At 39.8% G+C, this 16,371-nt stretch overlaps 1 protein-coding gene across 10 annotated transcripts in view; it reads right to left on the reverse strand.

Annotated features, from left to right (window-relative positions):
• The window catches only part of CAMK2D (calcium/calmodulin dependent protein kinase II delta), a 381,486-nt gene that overhangs the window by 146,242 nt on the left and 218,873 nt on the right, over positions 1-16,371 (reverse strand). For 6 of the 10 annotated variants that reach the window (XM_073603028.1, XM_073603047.1, XM_073603011.1 and 3 more), the window contains exons 6-8: positions 14,745-14,817; positions 8,832-8,934; positions 1,237-1,320 (exon numbers count right to left, since the gene is read on the reverse strand). In XM_073603028.1, coding sequence (XP_073459129.1) covers positions 1,237-1,320; positions 8,832-8,934; positions 14,745-14,817 — 260 coding nt within the window. Of the gene's footprint in view, positions 1-1,236; positions 1,321-8,831; positions 8,935-14,012; positions 14,086-14,744; positions 14,818-16,371 lie in introns of all 10 variants that reach the window. The other 4 variants (XM_073603037.1, XM_073603064.1, XM_073603019.1 and 1 more) reach the window with 1 other exon arrangement.

Below are 16,371 nucleotides of genomic sequence, written 5' to 3' on the forward strand. Positions count from 1 at the left end.
AAAGAACTTGAGGTGGTCCATTGAATGGACAAGCATAAGTAGGTTGGGATGGATAGTTGCAAATTTAAATGTCGCCCCACACTCTGAGGGTTGCTTTGATGGATGGGAAATGGGAAGGCCTTGTTTAATGGCCAGAAGAAGCAGTTGAGGATCATGTTCAGGAATTAAGGAGGAGTCTGTATATGACCAGATTTACCACTAGAAGGGTTTCACCAGCACTGTATTTGACCTACTGTTGAAGCTATGTAGTAGACGGAGAGTCCCATCCTTTCATTATATTTGGTGGAAAAGGGACACCTAGGTCAGTTAACAACGCAAATGTAAGGGATGATTGTCTTTTGTAATGAAGAGAAAATGAGGCTGGTAGAGGAATACAATTGTTCTAAATAAATAGAGCAATTTGGGGAGTTTTGATCATTTTGAAAATCATTATTCTGCCAGCTCTAGAATGCTCACAATTTTGTAGGCTATGGCGTTCTTGGGGGTAAAGAGGATAGAACTTTTCTGTATTTAAGATCAAATACCTGTGAAGCCGAGGACAGAAGCTCTATACAAAACAACGTAATAACTTCACTAGCCCAGACAGAGGCCTAGTACCTGTGACTTATTTGCATTGAGTTTGTAGCAACAGTCCTCACTAAATTTAGATTGTATAGTGTACAGGGAATTATAAGGGTTGGTGAGCATCAGAATGGCATCATCAACAAATATTGGGATTAGATCTCATATGTTTGGCAAGTGGTTCCTTGAATAACGCAAAGATCAGAGGGAAGAGGGGGGATCACTGTCTTGTGAGAATCAGAGAATCCTAGATCCGGCAGCTTTTTTCTTTTAACTTGCAATATTAGCATGTTTGCATTACAAAGTATGAACTTTTTACCATCAGCTTTTTACTAAATACTGTATAAGGAACCAAAAAGTTCTGGAAGTCTGAGAGGAAACTAACAACAAATGGATCCACAAGGAACGGTCCACTGAACTTTAATTCCATTTTACTCAAATATCTATATTATTATACACATGACCACAAAATTGTCTTATTTTTTTCCCACGTTAAATGTTTTTTCATACTTAGACTTATATAATACAATTGCTAATGATCAAAGGCGAACTAGAACAGACATTATATTATACTGAATGTTTGGTTTACTCATCAGATGTTATGTAGATTTGATCTATTTGCAAGCATAACTTTGTAGTATTTGGAAAACAATCTTGCAACAAATAATGGCTTACCACATGCCCACATATCCACAGGTTTCCCATAGGGGTCTTTTCGTAAAACTTCTGGAGACAGGTAACCTGGGGTTCCAGCAAAGCCTATGGAACAATAAAAATGAAAAACTTCTAAATGTGCCAAATACATATTTTCAAGGCAAAATAAATGAATAGTAGCAATAGTGTGGAAAGGACAAATTGTAACAAAGAGTTTCAAAAAGAATTTGCAGCACAGTGGTGTAGTGGTAGCACTTTCGCCTAGCAGTACAAAGGGTTGCTGGTTCGAATCCCGACCACGACACTACCTGCCTGGAGTTTGCATGTTCTCCCTGTGCCTGCGTGGGTTTCACACTCCAAAGACATGCTGGTAGGTTAATTGGATCCTGTCTAAATTGTCCCTAGTATGTATGAATGTGAGTTAGGGACCTTAGATTGTAATCTCCTTGAGGGTAGGGGCTGATGTGAATGTACAATGTATATGTAAAGCGCTGCATAAATTGACGGCGCTATATAAGTACCTGAAATAAATAATAAATAAATAGTTAACTAAAACTCACATAACATCTTGCCTATGGTTTGCTGGAAGACTGAAGTTATCAAGATGAAAGTTCTATGATCTGATAAGATCAAAATGAAACTTTGTGGACATCAGACCAAATACTTTGTTTGGCGTGATCTTAACTGACCTCCTACAGATAACCCTAAACCACACCCCTACCATGAAACATAACCCTAAGCTACCCTTGAAAAGAAAAAAGAAAAATCTAACACTAACTATTCTTAAAAACATCCCCTTCCCTCTCCTCTTACCTATTATCCCGCATACCCTGTTTAAAAAAGATCTGCTAACTTACCTTTTTTTAATCCGGTCCAATCTGGTCACCTGGTCCTGCAGCTCTGGCTCCCCTGTGTAAGGAAGTGGTCAACAGCGGCTGTGAATTCTGGGAGCCATGACATGAGGCTCCAATGACCCAGCCATTGTTGGCACCTTCTCCTCTCTCCTGCAGCAGCCTTTCACTAACAAAGGGGAGCCGGAGCTGCGGGATCACGAGAGTGGATTAAAAGGAGGCAAGTACACAGCTCTTTTTCTATGCAGGATAGGTAGGAGGAGAAGGAGGGAACATTTTAAGTATAGTGAGTGTTAGACTTTTCTTCCACATCAACATGTAATCCCCAACACTTAACTTTACATTTGATTCTTTAACACTTAACCCTATCCCTCCTCTAAATGAAACCTGAATGCCTAACCTTAAACTTAACTCTTAACCACCCTAATATCTTTTATTATCTGTTTAGGTCTACATTAATGAGCTGTATATTGCACCTGGAAACAGATACAGCATGTCGCTAGGTATATAACTTACTAGATATGTACATGTGTGAAAAGTATGTCCACGAGAATATATACAGATTATGTGAAGTTGGCTAGGATTTGTAAGACTTGTTTATGTTGGTGTGGTCAGTTAGTAATTATGAGCGTGTAATTAAAATGTTTTATGCCCCGTACACACGGTCGGACTTTGTTCGGACATTCCGACAACAAAATCCTAGGATTTTTTCCGACGGATGTTGGCTCAAACTTGTCTTGCATACACACGGTCACACAAAGTTGTCGGAAAATCCGATCGTTCTAAACGCGGTGACGTAAAACACGTACATCGGGACTATAAACGGGGCAGTGGCCAATAGCTTTCATCTCTTTATTTATTCTGAGCATGCGTGGCACTTTGTCCGTCGGATTTGTGTACACACGATCGGAATTTCCGACAACGGATTTTGTTGTCGGAAAATTTTATATCCTGCTCTCAAACTTTGTGTGTCGGAAAATCCGATGGAAAATGTGTGATGGAGCCTACACACGGTCGGAATTTCCGACAACAAGGTCCTATCACACATTTTCCGTCGGAAAATCCGACCATGTGTACGGGGCATTAGTGTTTTTGAGAGTTTTCTACGAATTTAAGGTATTTTTTGAAAGATCATGTGGGTTCCTAATGAACAACAATCTAGTAAATTATCTATTTTTCTAGTATAGCTTCTGCATTCTACAAGTAGATTGTCAATAACATAAACTCCACAATGTACTGGCAGTGAGAATAGGTAATAAAGAATAACATTTTTGCAGGCTGCTCATAAGGCCTCATACACACTTTTTTTTTGTAAAACGCTGTTTCGGTGTTAAAAACTCACCTAAGCTGCTTTTTTTAAACCCGTTTAGCAGAGTTGAGCAGCGTTTGGACCTTTATTTCATTGGTCAGAACATGAATTTATTCTGGCTATTAAAATAAATAAATACTGAAGTGCTAAACGCACATCGTGCTCCTGGACACTCTGGCAGCGTTTTTTTTGTGTCCTGCCTCAATTCTCCTGCCACTAAACGCTGCTAAAAGCCTAGGTGCACATTGACATATATCAACACGCAGGGGAGTTTAGAGGCAGGAAAATGGCCCTAAAAGCAACTGTAAAAACGTCCAGTGCATGAGAATACCAACCAGCTATTTGGCTAATAGAAATGTGCATTTCAGAAGACGTTTGGCTAATAGAAATGTGCATGTCAGAATGAATGTTCACAGAATGGCCAACAGGAATGCACATGCGCGCATGAAGACGCGCACGCCAACGGGCGCGTGCACAATGTTTCTTGGCGCCAGAGGGGCTATTTAAGGATGCTTCTGCCTATGCTCTATGCTGACTGGTCTTCAGCTTTCCCTGTGTCCTGTGTACCTCAACTGTGTTCCCTTGGTTGCTGACCTGGCTTACTCCTGACCTGATATCGGATTCCTCTTCTGTCTTGAAATTAGTTTCTGACCCGGCTCATTCCTGACTTTGGCTCTACTCCTGATTTGGTACCTCATTGTCCACCTGTTGATGACCCTGGCTATCCGATGACCATGTTCCTGCCTCTGACCCAGACTTACCGCCCTGCTTGAGTGTCTGCCCGGCTGTCTGCTGCTGCAGTTCTGCACCACGCTGAACGTTCCTGCTGCAAGTCTGCTGAGAGCTCTGACCAGCCACACACCCTGGCCCTGCAGCGCAAGTGGAGTGCTACCTTAACCTAAGCTAAACTGCTGTGCATGGCTACAGTTCCAGATCTGATGATTCTCCTGCTGCCTTGGAATCGAATCTCCTGCTGCAAGTTCCCTGACCTACATCTGCAAGCACTCATGTTCTTCCTGTCCCTTGACGCCCTCTGTTTCACTTCCAGTGGGGCCTGGGCTGGAGATACAAGAGAGGCCAACCTCGTCATTTCAGTCTCCGCTCAGGCTCGTGACACAGGGGGAGGGGGATTAACACAATTAGTGCTTTTAATTGGGTTGCCTTCCTTGTATAACTGCATGTTATCTTTTGGTATAGTTAACATACTGGGGTCCTGTATTTTTTCACTTTACACAATACAAAACACAACCTATAGTTCAGCCATCATACCATAGCATTAAAGCCGATAAGTATCTACTTTTCTGCAATTCCCTTACCCCAGACTTATGTATATTAGATAACCACTCTGATTATGACCAAGATGAAATGTATTACTATGCATTATTTCCATCTTCCACTTTTTAGAAAAGTACACAGGTGTCAGTGGTAAAGGGATAAAAAGTGCTTTTGAAAGTAACAATACTGAGATCATTCAATTCACATTCAGGCAAAGTTTATAAAGTGCTGCCTGCCAAATGAGTTTGCTGAATGGTAAATATGCACACAAGATGACTCATTGGCTTCTGGCTTACAACCAGCATGCAAGGAACAGAGGATAGGGAGAGTTTGTGAAGACTGCCTATCTCAGTTAAACGGGAATTTTAAGCTACAGCTATGTGATTATTCCACAGCTGCATAAAATAACACTGCTAGCTAGCACACAGTGAAGGGCACTGTAATGTCATAATACGGGATTGCAATATCTAAAGAGTATATAAAAAAAAGTCCCACCTGCCTTTAAAATGTACCAAAATAAGTAAATGAGTAAAATTGCTGCTACCAATTTTGGCTAAATTTATTTATAATCCACCACGGAAGCTTGGAAGTCAATGATGACGGTCTGAGTATCTACGCCTGTGGGGTGCGCCGTGCAGTGATGGCTCGGGGTCCCCCCCGTCCTGTTTGACACCTTTTACATGTTGCCCCCTATTTCCAAAAGCTCTGAATATACAGTAGGTCCCCTTTTTTGTTTAATATGTTCACATAGTAAACATGGAGAACCATGGATGCATCTGTGCTTGACATGATCCTCCTATCCTGTGGTCTTACTATGTAGCCGGCTCTTATATTGTTACGACGCTCCTGGCTGCTAAGATACAGTTGGCTGCGCTCTGTCTCCTCTCACAGAAGAGTGGGAGGAGTTCTGGGCTAATCCTGGCTGGAGTGAGAATGTGGGGATGCCGCAGAGAGTGCGGTGTCGCCGCAAAATCACTCTCACCTGGAGGTTCCTTTTTCTTTGCCCTCTTCCATGCTAATTGACGTGATCCATGCTAATTTACAGATCAGTGTCATGCCCGACCCCTCCCCTCTCAGTCTTTTAAATGCTGCAGTGATCAGTATCAGTCTGTCATTGCCCTGAACAGAGGCGACCCGTTTGCATACATAGATGCTGCAAGATCTGACGCCCACTAACTAAAGAGCCTTATACCGGTATGTAAGCTTTTGCCTTGTTGCTTTATATAAGTCCAGGCACTTTACTTACTTTACATTGATTTACCTTCTCTCACACAGCACTCTCTCTGTTTGTTTGCAGACTCTGCTGGTGTGAAGATCAATATGTTCATGCGAGCTAATCAATGACCATTCAATTGGTACCCCACACTCCCTTTATATAGCCCCTTTTTTCTACTCGCCCTAGATTCACCACTGTATACTTTCTAGCACTCAGGTATGATACTATTTACTGAGCCGACTATGACCCTTGGACTGACATTTTTAACTTAGATAATCTTTAATTGAATACCATATTTTTTATTATCCCTTTCAGACATCCACTTGGGTCTGTGCCATCCTGACACAGTACCCTCTTGGACGGGCTCCGTGATTCGGTGTTTCTTTTTTGGGGGTGGATCAGTGTGGGCAGAGTGGGGCCAACCACACACACCCAGGCTCCAGTTTTTGGATCCGTGGGTGGTTTTGACATATCCGCCACCGTGATTTGAGCAATGGGTGCTCCAACACTGTCATATTTGGGTAGGCTGTTTCTCTTGTTTTGGTTTCATAGACTTCATGTTCTCTATGCAATGCTATGACAATATTATGCGATAGAAAATGTTGTATTTATTTATATATATTTTTTCCAATCTTGTATTTCACCATACAGTAAGAGCTTGTCCCACGAGTCGCCCTTGACGAAGGGACGGTCAGTTTCAGTCCCGAAACGTGTAGGCCTTCGTGGAAGACATTACAAGCATCTTTATCCAATGCACATCAGTACAGCTGTGTTTCAGCTTTTTATTGTGTTCACTGTGTTATGTTTATTTACTATGCTAATGTTTTGTATACATATATAAATTTTTCTATGGAATAAAATTGTTTTTACATTACGCTGTTGCCGTTAAAGTCCCACAACCTTATTTGGGGGTATTTTTTTCACCTATCAATCTAGGGATGTTGGCAACATACATGATCTAGCTGGATGGTAACCTTTTTCTATGAGTATCTACGCATGTTGTTCTTAGAGAAACAAGTATGTGCTTTTGTCACATAGCAGTGTGTGTTACAATGTATGTAAAAACACACGATATTGACACATACCATACAGTTTTTTTCTGTCAGACTGCTGGAAAAAAGCACCATACAAGAATATAAAATGTAGATTTGAAATACAGTGGAACCTCGGATTACAAGCATAATCTGTTCCAGGTGTATGCTCGTAATCCAAAGTACTCGCATATCAAAGCGAGTTTTCCCATTGAAGTCAATGGAAATGGAAATAATTTTTTCCGCATTGACTTCAATGGGATGCAATATCGCATGCAGCCAGAGGCGGGGGGTGCCGGAGAGCCTTGGCAATGGCCGAAAAGGCCCGAGGGACACTTCGGCTGACCTCGGCAAACCTCAGAAAGACTTCCTACCCAAGATTTGCCAAGGTCAGCCGTGCTGTCCTCGGGCCTTTCTGTGCATTTCCGAACGTGACGTTCGGATCTGGCCCCCCCCCCACCTCAGGCCAAAAGCGGTACTGCACACCGCTTTGGCCTGAATCGTGCTCGTTTTGCAAGCCAACACTTGCAAACTGAGTTATGATTTTTAAAAATACAGTGCTCGTATTGCAAAACGCTCGTTAACCGCATTACTCGCAATCTGAGGTTCCACTGTATACAAATATATATTGAAACAATGATACTAATCGCTACATTTTAAGTTAAGTGTGAGGAGCCATTATTTATGAAATGTTTCATTTCAGGATGAAAACTAGTCTGCTTATATTTGGTGTAAGAACAGGTGGATGTTGGAGCAGATACTAGCACAGGATATCCACAATTTCTGACAAGGCAAGAATGGAATTCAAAAAGTTGACCTAGTGCTAACTATTACGTCTGTTAGCTGAACTATGAACTGTCCATGCACACTGGCTTAAAAAAAAAGAAAAGCCTGTTACCTTGCCAGAAAACACTGTATAAAAAAAGCTCATATTTAGTATTATTGTGCCCTTGTTGAGCAGCTTGTAGCAGTGTTTAGGAGCATTATAAGCGTTTTTACATCAAAACATTAGGAAACTAAAAAAGCCGGGCATCGGCGTTAGGAATGTTTAGCGTTTTTTTTCTGTCAGAAAAAATGCTCTCAAAAATGCAAAACAAAGGGTTTTTTTTCTGCCTCTAAATGCTGAGCTTAAAAACACTTCTAGACTACCTAATGTGCATGAACAAATAGGATAACATTAGCTTCTTCTAAAGACACTAAAAAAATGCTAAACGCCTCTATAAGTAACCAGTGTATAGGGACTCTAACAGCAGTTTCAGATGCAAAGCTGCATTGCCAGTAGTGTAGTTTCAGACTCTGGAGCTGTATTACCTAAGCATCCAGGGCACGAGCCGGCAACAGATATATATATATACTTCATTATGAATTTGACATAATACAGCCTCCTTACTTAAACTTATTTGTCAGCGTGGTACCTTATTTAAGTTTTGGGGAAACATTACGCACATTTTTCTGCCTCATGCAATTAAGTATCCACATATCACATGACGTAGAACACATCAGAATCTGGTTGTCATTTCCTTTACAGGAGCAGCAGGCTGACAAGTAGGCCTGGTTGGGTAAGAGGTATTTGGACATTTAGTGTCAATGTGCTTTGCTAGAGGCCCCCAAAACCACAGTCTGCTACTGATTACCACACTTCTAAAAGCATTCACTAATAAAGAAAAACAAACAAAAATATGCTGTCTGCACAAGAAGATCTTTAGTAAAAGAATGTGGTTTTAATGTATATACCACTTTCTCTTTTAAAACATCATATGTCACTGGGCCCTGGATGAGTCAGGCTAATACCTGACCACATAACCAAGCATATTTCTCATACCCAAGTGTCTGCGTTATTCCCACCCTTTAATTTGCTTATGGCCTGTGGGCAGCTCAACAGACAAAAAATATTGACTGAACTTGAATCAGTAAAACAAAATGCAAATACTCACCAAACCATGCTTGCTGGTCTCCTTGAACTTCAATAGCTAGGCCAAAGTCTGCAAGTTTTACTGCTGCACCTTTTGATTTGCTAGCTAAGAGCAAATTTTCAGGCTTTTATTTATAAAGAAAATGGGAGAAAAATGTGATTAGAGAAGAGAATCTATACAGATCAATACATGTATATATTACTGTAAATCTCATGTACAATTGTGGTTTCAACGGGAATGTAGTGTTCTTCACACCTAAATTTATTGGTGATTTCTAAGGTTAATTATAATTCCCTAAAAAATAATTTAGTTGGCTTATTACATTCTATAAAATAATCACAATAACTAGAATTACATGCATAAACCAAACCTAAAATAGAGTAGAGGGGCTTATTCAATAATAATGTCATGCAAATATCAGTGAAGATATATGAACAAATATTTTACCCATACCAGCCCATCAGATTTCTGTTATTGCAGTCAGATAAAGGAAGTTAATTTCTGACTGTATGCTATTTGAACTGGTGTTTGGAATAAAGTTTAGAGTATTTGGAAATAAAATGAAATTTATTCTTTATGAAATACAGCTGTGAACACATTGTGCTCAAAGGAAATTTTTTTTGACAATCTATTTATTGTCGTTTTGTGTTATAATTATTTTTCGACTACTCAATACAGGTTATAAATTGATATATAGCTACTAAATACACACAATATGTTGGAGCCAATAAATCATTTAATTCAAGCTTAGTAGGAAGTATACTTTAAATGAGAACAGGTTTTTGTTCGTGTTAATTTACCGCCCAGGCTGGCTACATTCATTTTGGTGATGTTTACAATATGGCAAATTATGCATTCTACTCTAAGCACATTAATGCTTACACACATTTCACACAACACACAATAGCATGGGGAAAAGTAAACCTAAATATGAATATGTTATGCAGGGCATACATGGGTCAGTTTTTCATTCAAACTGACCCGATTCCCCCATTCACACATTCAAGGTAGATTAAAGAATCCTCCCAGCCGTGTCGTATTCTGACATGCAGGGAGACTTCTGTGCCGTCAGAATACATAGATCAGCACTGCAGTCTATAGCCTGCTGTGCTGGTTGAACAGCTTTTTTCCAACAGGGTGGTTGAACAGAAGTCGGCTGCTAGACTGACTTCTGTTCATCCACATGTGGCAATACATGTACTGAAAATCACCAGTCCCTCCCGAACTGGACGAATTTTGATCAATGTATGGCCAGCTTTAGTGACTTGTCTTCAATAACAAGGAATTAATTAAAATGTTACTCAAAACTCTATTCAGTTGAATGATGATACTATCATATTTGCCTAAGGAGTGTGAGGTTTTGAGTAAATGTCCTTCCATCACAGCTCACACTGTTATAACAGGCACTGGTAAATTCTATATGGAATCGTGTCTAATGCTGACTAGCATAGCAATGTGAGCAGAGTAAAGAAGGGGTTAAACACAAAAAAATTCCATAATGCTGCTGCATCACAGCAGGTATATCTAGCACAAAAACATTAATAATTTTGTAGATAAAGCCAAAATTCAGCCAAGACTTTCTATTTTTTTTGACTTGGCAGGGCATAAATCTTTTTCAGGTTTTTATTTGTGGTCTATGTCCTTATTGGGGAGCCTTCCCTCAGTTTCTGTCTGGACAGAAAATCTTAAGCCTCGTACACACGATGAGAATATCATATGAATGATTGTTCCGGGTTTTTTTGCATGCTAGTTTCATATCGAAAAGGAAGAAGTTACTAAAGTTACAAAAATTGTCATATGACAGAATACAACTTCGGAAGTGATGTAATTGTATTGTAATGTATTTTTTTGTTTCCGAGCATGTGTGGTTTTAGGAAAATGCCTCATTAAGATGACAGACCGCAACAAGAAACAAAAAAAGTTATTTTAGAAAGTAGGGAACGTTCAACGCTGGCTGTCACTGTCTGGGTTTTCTTGTTCCACTGACAACTGCCTGCTCTTTATTTCTCTTCCCAGCAGGTTCACTGAAAGCAATACCAATTGAACAGAAGAATTTACTATTCCCAAGTCTATCAAAAAGAGTACATTTTTGGCAGAAGTTGGGATTTAAGTGAGAAGTAAGGGAATAGCAAAAAATATAAATCATACTCACCTGGATGGCTGCAGCAGAGATCCCAGTTGCAGTGTCCCCCACTGGCTCTCCACTGCTGATCACTCAGTTCTCACTCACTGGAGCGCTGGACTTTGGAGGAGGTGGGAAAGGCTAGCTCAGGCTCTCAGCAGCATGCTGCCGGTCCAGGCCTCTGGGTGGATCCCGACTGCAAAGTCAAAATCTTTCCCGAGCCTGGACTAGCTGAGTGACGTCAGCTGACACTGGGCTTTAGCCCGCTGTTAGCTGAAAACAGGTGACAGAGGTGGAGGAGAAACGGCACTCCTGTGATCCATAGGAGAATTATAGCCAAAGTCCTTTAAGTAGCAATCATTCATGCACCACAAAACATAATATTAAGCAAAGATTTGGTCAACAACTGGAACCTTTCTTAACCACTTCCCATATAGCAATATGACGTGCGCAAAGTGGTTAAGTTATCCTGACTGGACGTCATATGACACAGTACACGCTACCTATCCCTCAACCCCTGATTCCTATTGTACTTAACTACAGGCCATAATGAGCTGTCAGTGCCAGCGCAGCCAGTCCAGCAGTCCGGAGATTTGAAACCCCCGTGGGTGGGGACTGGGGAGGGTGTACCATGTTAGTTCACCTTTGCATTCTTTCTGTAAAGGTGAACTAACAATTTAAGAATAGTTTCATTAGCAATTTGATTAGTAAGGTAATCTCCATGGACCTCCTTCCTTACTGCTACAGCTTTTTACATCTATATCTGGACATAAAACATGTCTTTTAAGTTTGTTATATATGTTAACTGAATTGACACACTCCTCATCTTATTTTCCTGCACCCATAACAGGTAAGAAAACCATAATATGAAGTGTACAGGCAGTGCTGTATATCAGAAAAGAGATGGGCACCCTGACTTACCACATTACTTATCTTTCAGTAACTATAACAGCGCTTTGGACAAGGTATGCATTTATGTATGACTATGTACACAAAGCCTTCAAGTATTCAGAACTCTATTAAAATGACTTAATCTCAATAGTTTTCTAGTTTTTATTTATACTATTAAAGAAACCACTAGCTGAACCATTAACAGAATCAAACATTCTAAATATATCTGAGAATTAGCTGTACAGCACTAGACTTGACTTTATATTAATTACATTCTAAAACTACATAAGAAGGATTCTTAATTTTGTATAAACTATTAAACGGTCCATTTGGCCATTTTTTGGGGGTAATTAAATTACACTGTAATGTGTTTTAAAAGCACATAGGATTAAAATTATATTTTGCAGCTCCTCACATGTGGATACTTTATTCACATTACTGTCACTGTATTTTAGAATATAACTGAAGGCAAAACCTTTTGTTTAGTTTTGGATAGAGTGGAGATGAATTAGAACAGTGGTTCTCAACCTCAGTCCTCAAGTACCCCCACCAGGCCATGTTTGCAGGTTTTCCCTTATCTTGCACAGGTGCTTTAAATCAGAGTCAATGGCTTGGTATTTTGGACAGTCTTTTTTATCTAAGAGAAATTCCCAAAACATGGCCTGTTGGGGGTACTTGCAGACTGAGGTTGACAACCACTGGATTAGAACACCTGTCAGATTGCAGTCTGTGCACGTTAAGGAGAATCACACTCTCTATCCATCCCGTTTAGCATTATCAATGAAAGTAAACGGTCATCCCAAATACTGGGTTGTCCCCAGATATCTTTCAATGGGGACCCTAGTTCTGATGGCCCTGGTGACAACCGGGGATTGCCTCACTTTAGAGAAATTTTCTCTCACTTCCTGTTTTGGCTTTGGGACAGTAAGTGAAGGGAACACTGCCCAATGCCACACAGATGGCAAAAATGAACCTTACAGGAGTTAAAACCCTCCCTTAAGCCGGCCAAAGACGGTTCGAACTTCGGCCAGATCAGCAGGAAGCAGCTGAGATCCGAGCCATGTATGGGCAGGCTGGATGTACTAAGTTGATCGAGTTATCAACTTTGGTAAGCCAACCTGCTGGATTTTACATGCAATTATTGCTATTTACTGTTATAAACACTAGCAATAATCACTGTGTGCTCCCGGTGGGGATAGCGTCCTCCGCCCCCCTGCTGGCAGAACACAATGGCTCTGTGGGAGGGATTCTCTCGTCAACACTGTTTGTGGTTGCAGGAAAGAAATTTGCTCTGTCTATGGCTGGCTTTATGCTATCCAAAATTTTAATAAAAGTTTTGTCTTTAGTTCTACTATAAAAGAATGAGAGGCAGGCAGACATGAGCAACCAGTGATGCCTGTGATGTCATTAGACAGTGAAGGTCATAAGCAAAATGCATACAACCAGAGTGACTCTGTGCCTTTTGATCACAGCAACTACAAATGTAAACACCGCCTGTGTTTTTATATGAGCGTCCTCTCCTTCCTCTCACAATGGTGGAAGAAGGATTACATCCTGTTTGACTCAAGTATGTTGGGTTTTAAAGTGGTGCTGACCAACAATGATGGGTTTAAAAATGCCACAGACCACAAAGGATTTCAGAGCAGGATTTTTACTGCTACTACTTGGCATTAGTGGGCAACTTTTCACCACCTCAATATCAGCATGTTTTTTTCATTTCCAAAAATGTATGGAAAAAAAAATAGACTTTGGGGTATCTACTAAAAAGGTTTTTTTTGCCATGTCCTGCCATTTTAGGGTGATAGACAGCCAAAACATTAAAATTATTTTTAAAATGTTCAGTCTTTTTTCCTTTATGTAGTAAATCCAAAAGTTATTAAAAATCACCAAAGTAAAGCTCAATCTCACAAAAAATGTTATAAAATTCAGTTGGGTACAGTGTTACATGACGAAATAATTGTCACAGAGCTGAAAATTGAAAAATGGTCTGCTAACAAAAAAAGGCCTGCACGGGCTAGTTAGTACTCAAGTGGTTTTAAAAAATATGTTACACTATAGTCAATGCTTCCACAAATTTAGCAAATCAGAAAAGCTAGAATAACGATACACAATGCAGAGTCACACATGCTGAACAGTAGCCAAACATTGCCATTCCATCAAAGATAACAATTCATGAAGCGGTCACTTACCTTTAAATCTCGATGGACTACGCCCATCTGATGACAGTGCAGCACAGCCTCCAAGATCTGCTGAATGCAATGACTGCATGCAAACACCAGGGGGTGTGTGTTAGTTCCAAGCTTACACCCACTGTCTGTACACTCTCAGAAGAATTGGTTCAAATGTACAACAAGCAAACAACTGGCATTCTTTAAAATGACTCTCTATTTATCTGTGCTACATAAAAATCAGGAGATTAATATATATATATATATATATATATATATATATATATATATATATATATATATATAATGTGAAGAATGCCAAGCAAACCCGCAAGGGTATTTAAATGGCTTTGTATTTAACAATGGTGTATATTTAGTACATTACTTCAATAACTTCAAATGTTGTTTTATTTATTGAAATAACCAAGTCTTAAATATTGCCAGTTGTTTTGCAATCGTAACCCAATGTCTGAGGACAGAAGTGGGGGTGAAGTCTGCAGACTGCATAAAATGTCATGACAAACCTTAACTCTTAAAATACATCATGCACAATATATATATACCACCCAATTATAATACCTATTATCTAATTATACTGCTAGCCATGATGAATATGGAGCCTGCAGACATCATGCACATACCTTGATGTAACATTTTAAGAGAGGAAGGGTAAGAACCGGCAGAAAAAGATACAATTCAGCCATTTCCACCCTAAGCACAGCATTAGGCAACTTGTTAGCACCAGATACTGACCTTTAGGTCTCTGTGAACTATGCCATTAAGATGACAATGATTTACACTTTCTAGAATCTGCTGTATACAATGACTGTGAAGATACAAGGGCAGAACGGAAGGGGAAACATTAAAGGCAAAATATTAACAATGTACATTCAACAGAAAACATACACAAAGACATTTGCATGTATCAGGCAGAATTGAGTTACACTGTATTTGGACAGAACATGCACACATCAGACATATAACAGTGCTGTCATTTATCATGTGATCAGGAAATACATGAAATTGTACTTATTATCTATACATGGAATTACATACAGGAAAATTAACATGCACATTCCATGCTTGGTAAGAAGGGGCCAATGAATAATAAGTACATTTTCAACACTTGTGTTGTTTTTTTTTTTTTAATAAAATAACTATTTTCACAGTTAATCAAGGGTTGATCACAGTAGTGTATGGAAATGTGAACTTTGTGAGAAACATCAGAAAAAAAAATGAACAGAGGAACTGTTTTAATCTTCTAAAAGATTAAAAAATACATAAATAAAAGAAAGTTTGCAGACTTACAACCTTAAATCAGGATAGAGCTAATGATAGCTTTGTTTGATGTCAAATGCAGAGTATTTATGCTCACAAACCAATACAGAAAACCTGTGCAATTGGTCTGTGAGGATGGTATAGCTCAGCATGATACAACACTGATGGCTTATAAAGAATACAAGGCAGTCTTGGTCTACAGAGGCTGTGTTGTGTATCTGAACAAGAGACAACAACGGAGTCTGCATACATACAGTGATTTCCATGAAATACTGAACACTGAACACAAAGAGGGTCGATTTACTAAAACTGTGGCGTGCAAAATCTGGTGCAGCTCTGCAAAGAAACCAATCAGCTTTCAGGATTTTTATTAAAGCTTAATTGAACAAGCTGAAGTTAGAAGCTGATTGGCTACCATGCACAGCTACACCAGATTTTGCACTCTCCAGTTTTAGTAAATCAACAAGAATGTATATTGAATTTCTGCATTTTCTATAAGATTCAAAATTCATACTTCAGCTTGTACAAAAACATTCGTTATAAAGCCCATACTTTTCATTCTAAATATGATTTTCTAAAGGGACAGAACTTAGTCAGCAGGGTATTAGAGCACGCTATGGTATATGTGGATGTGGCTGCAGGCCTAGGAAGCACCTATGTAAGACCCCTTTCACACTGAGGCAGTTTTCAAGCACTTTAGCACTTTACCATTTTAGCAATAGCCTCTGAAAAGTGCCTGAAAACTGCCTCCCATTCATTGCAATGAGGGCTTTCACACTCAGGTGGTGCACTTGCGGGACGTTAGGAAAAGTCCTGCAAGCAGCATCTTTGGGGCGGGTTGGGAGCGCTATAAATATCGCCCCTGCTCACTGAACTGAATGGGCAGCGCTTCCAAATCGCCTTAAAAGAGCTTTGAAAGCGCTGCAAAACTGGTCTTTTTGCTTTCTTTTTAAGGTCAAGTTACCTTAAAAAATCTGGCCCGCTAGCAGCTGAAAAGAGCAGCTAAAGCACCGCAACAATGAACGTCACTTTAGCGCTGCTTTAGCGGCACTTCAGTGTGAAAGGGGACTTAAAGTAGAATGCGCTAACCTTTCACATTTTC

The sequence above is a fragment of the Aquarana catesbeiana genome, linkage group LG01 (genome assembly GCF_042186555.1).
Source record: "Aquarana catesbeiana isolate 2022-GZ linkage group LG01, ASM4218655v1, whole genome shotgun sequence".
Classification (NCBI taxonomy): Eukaryota; Metazoa; Chordata; class Amphibia; order Anura; family Ranidae; genus Aquarana; species Aquarana catesbeiana.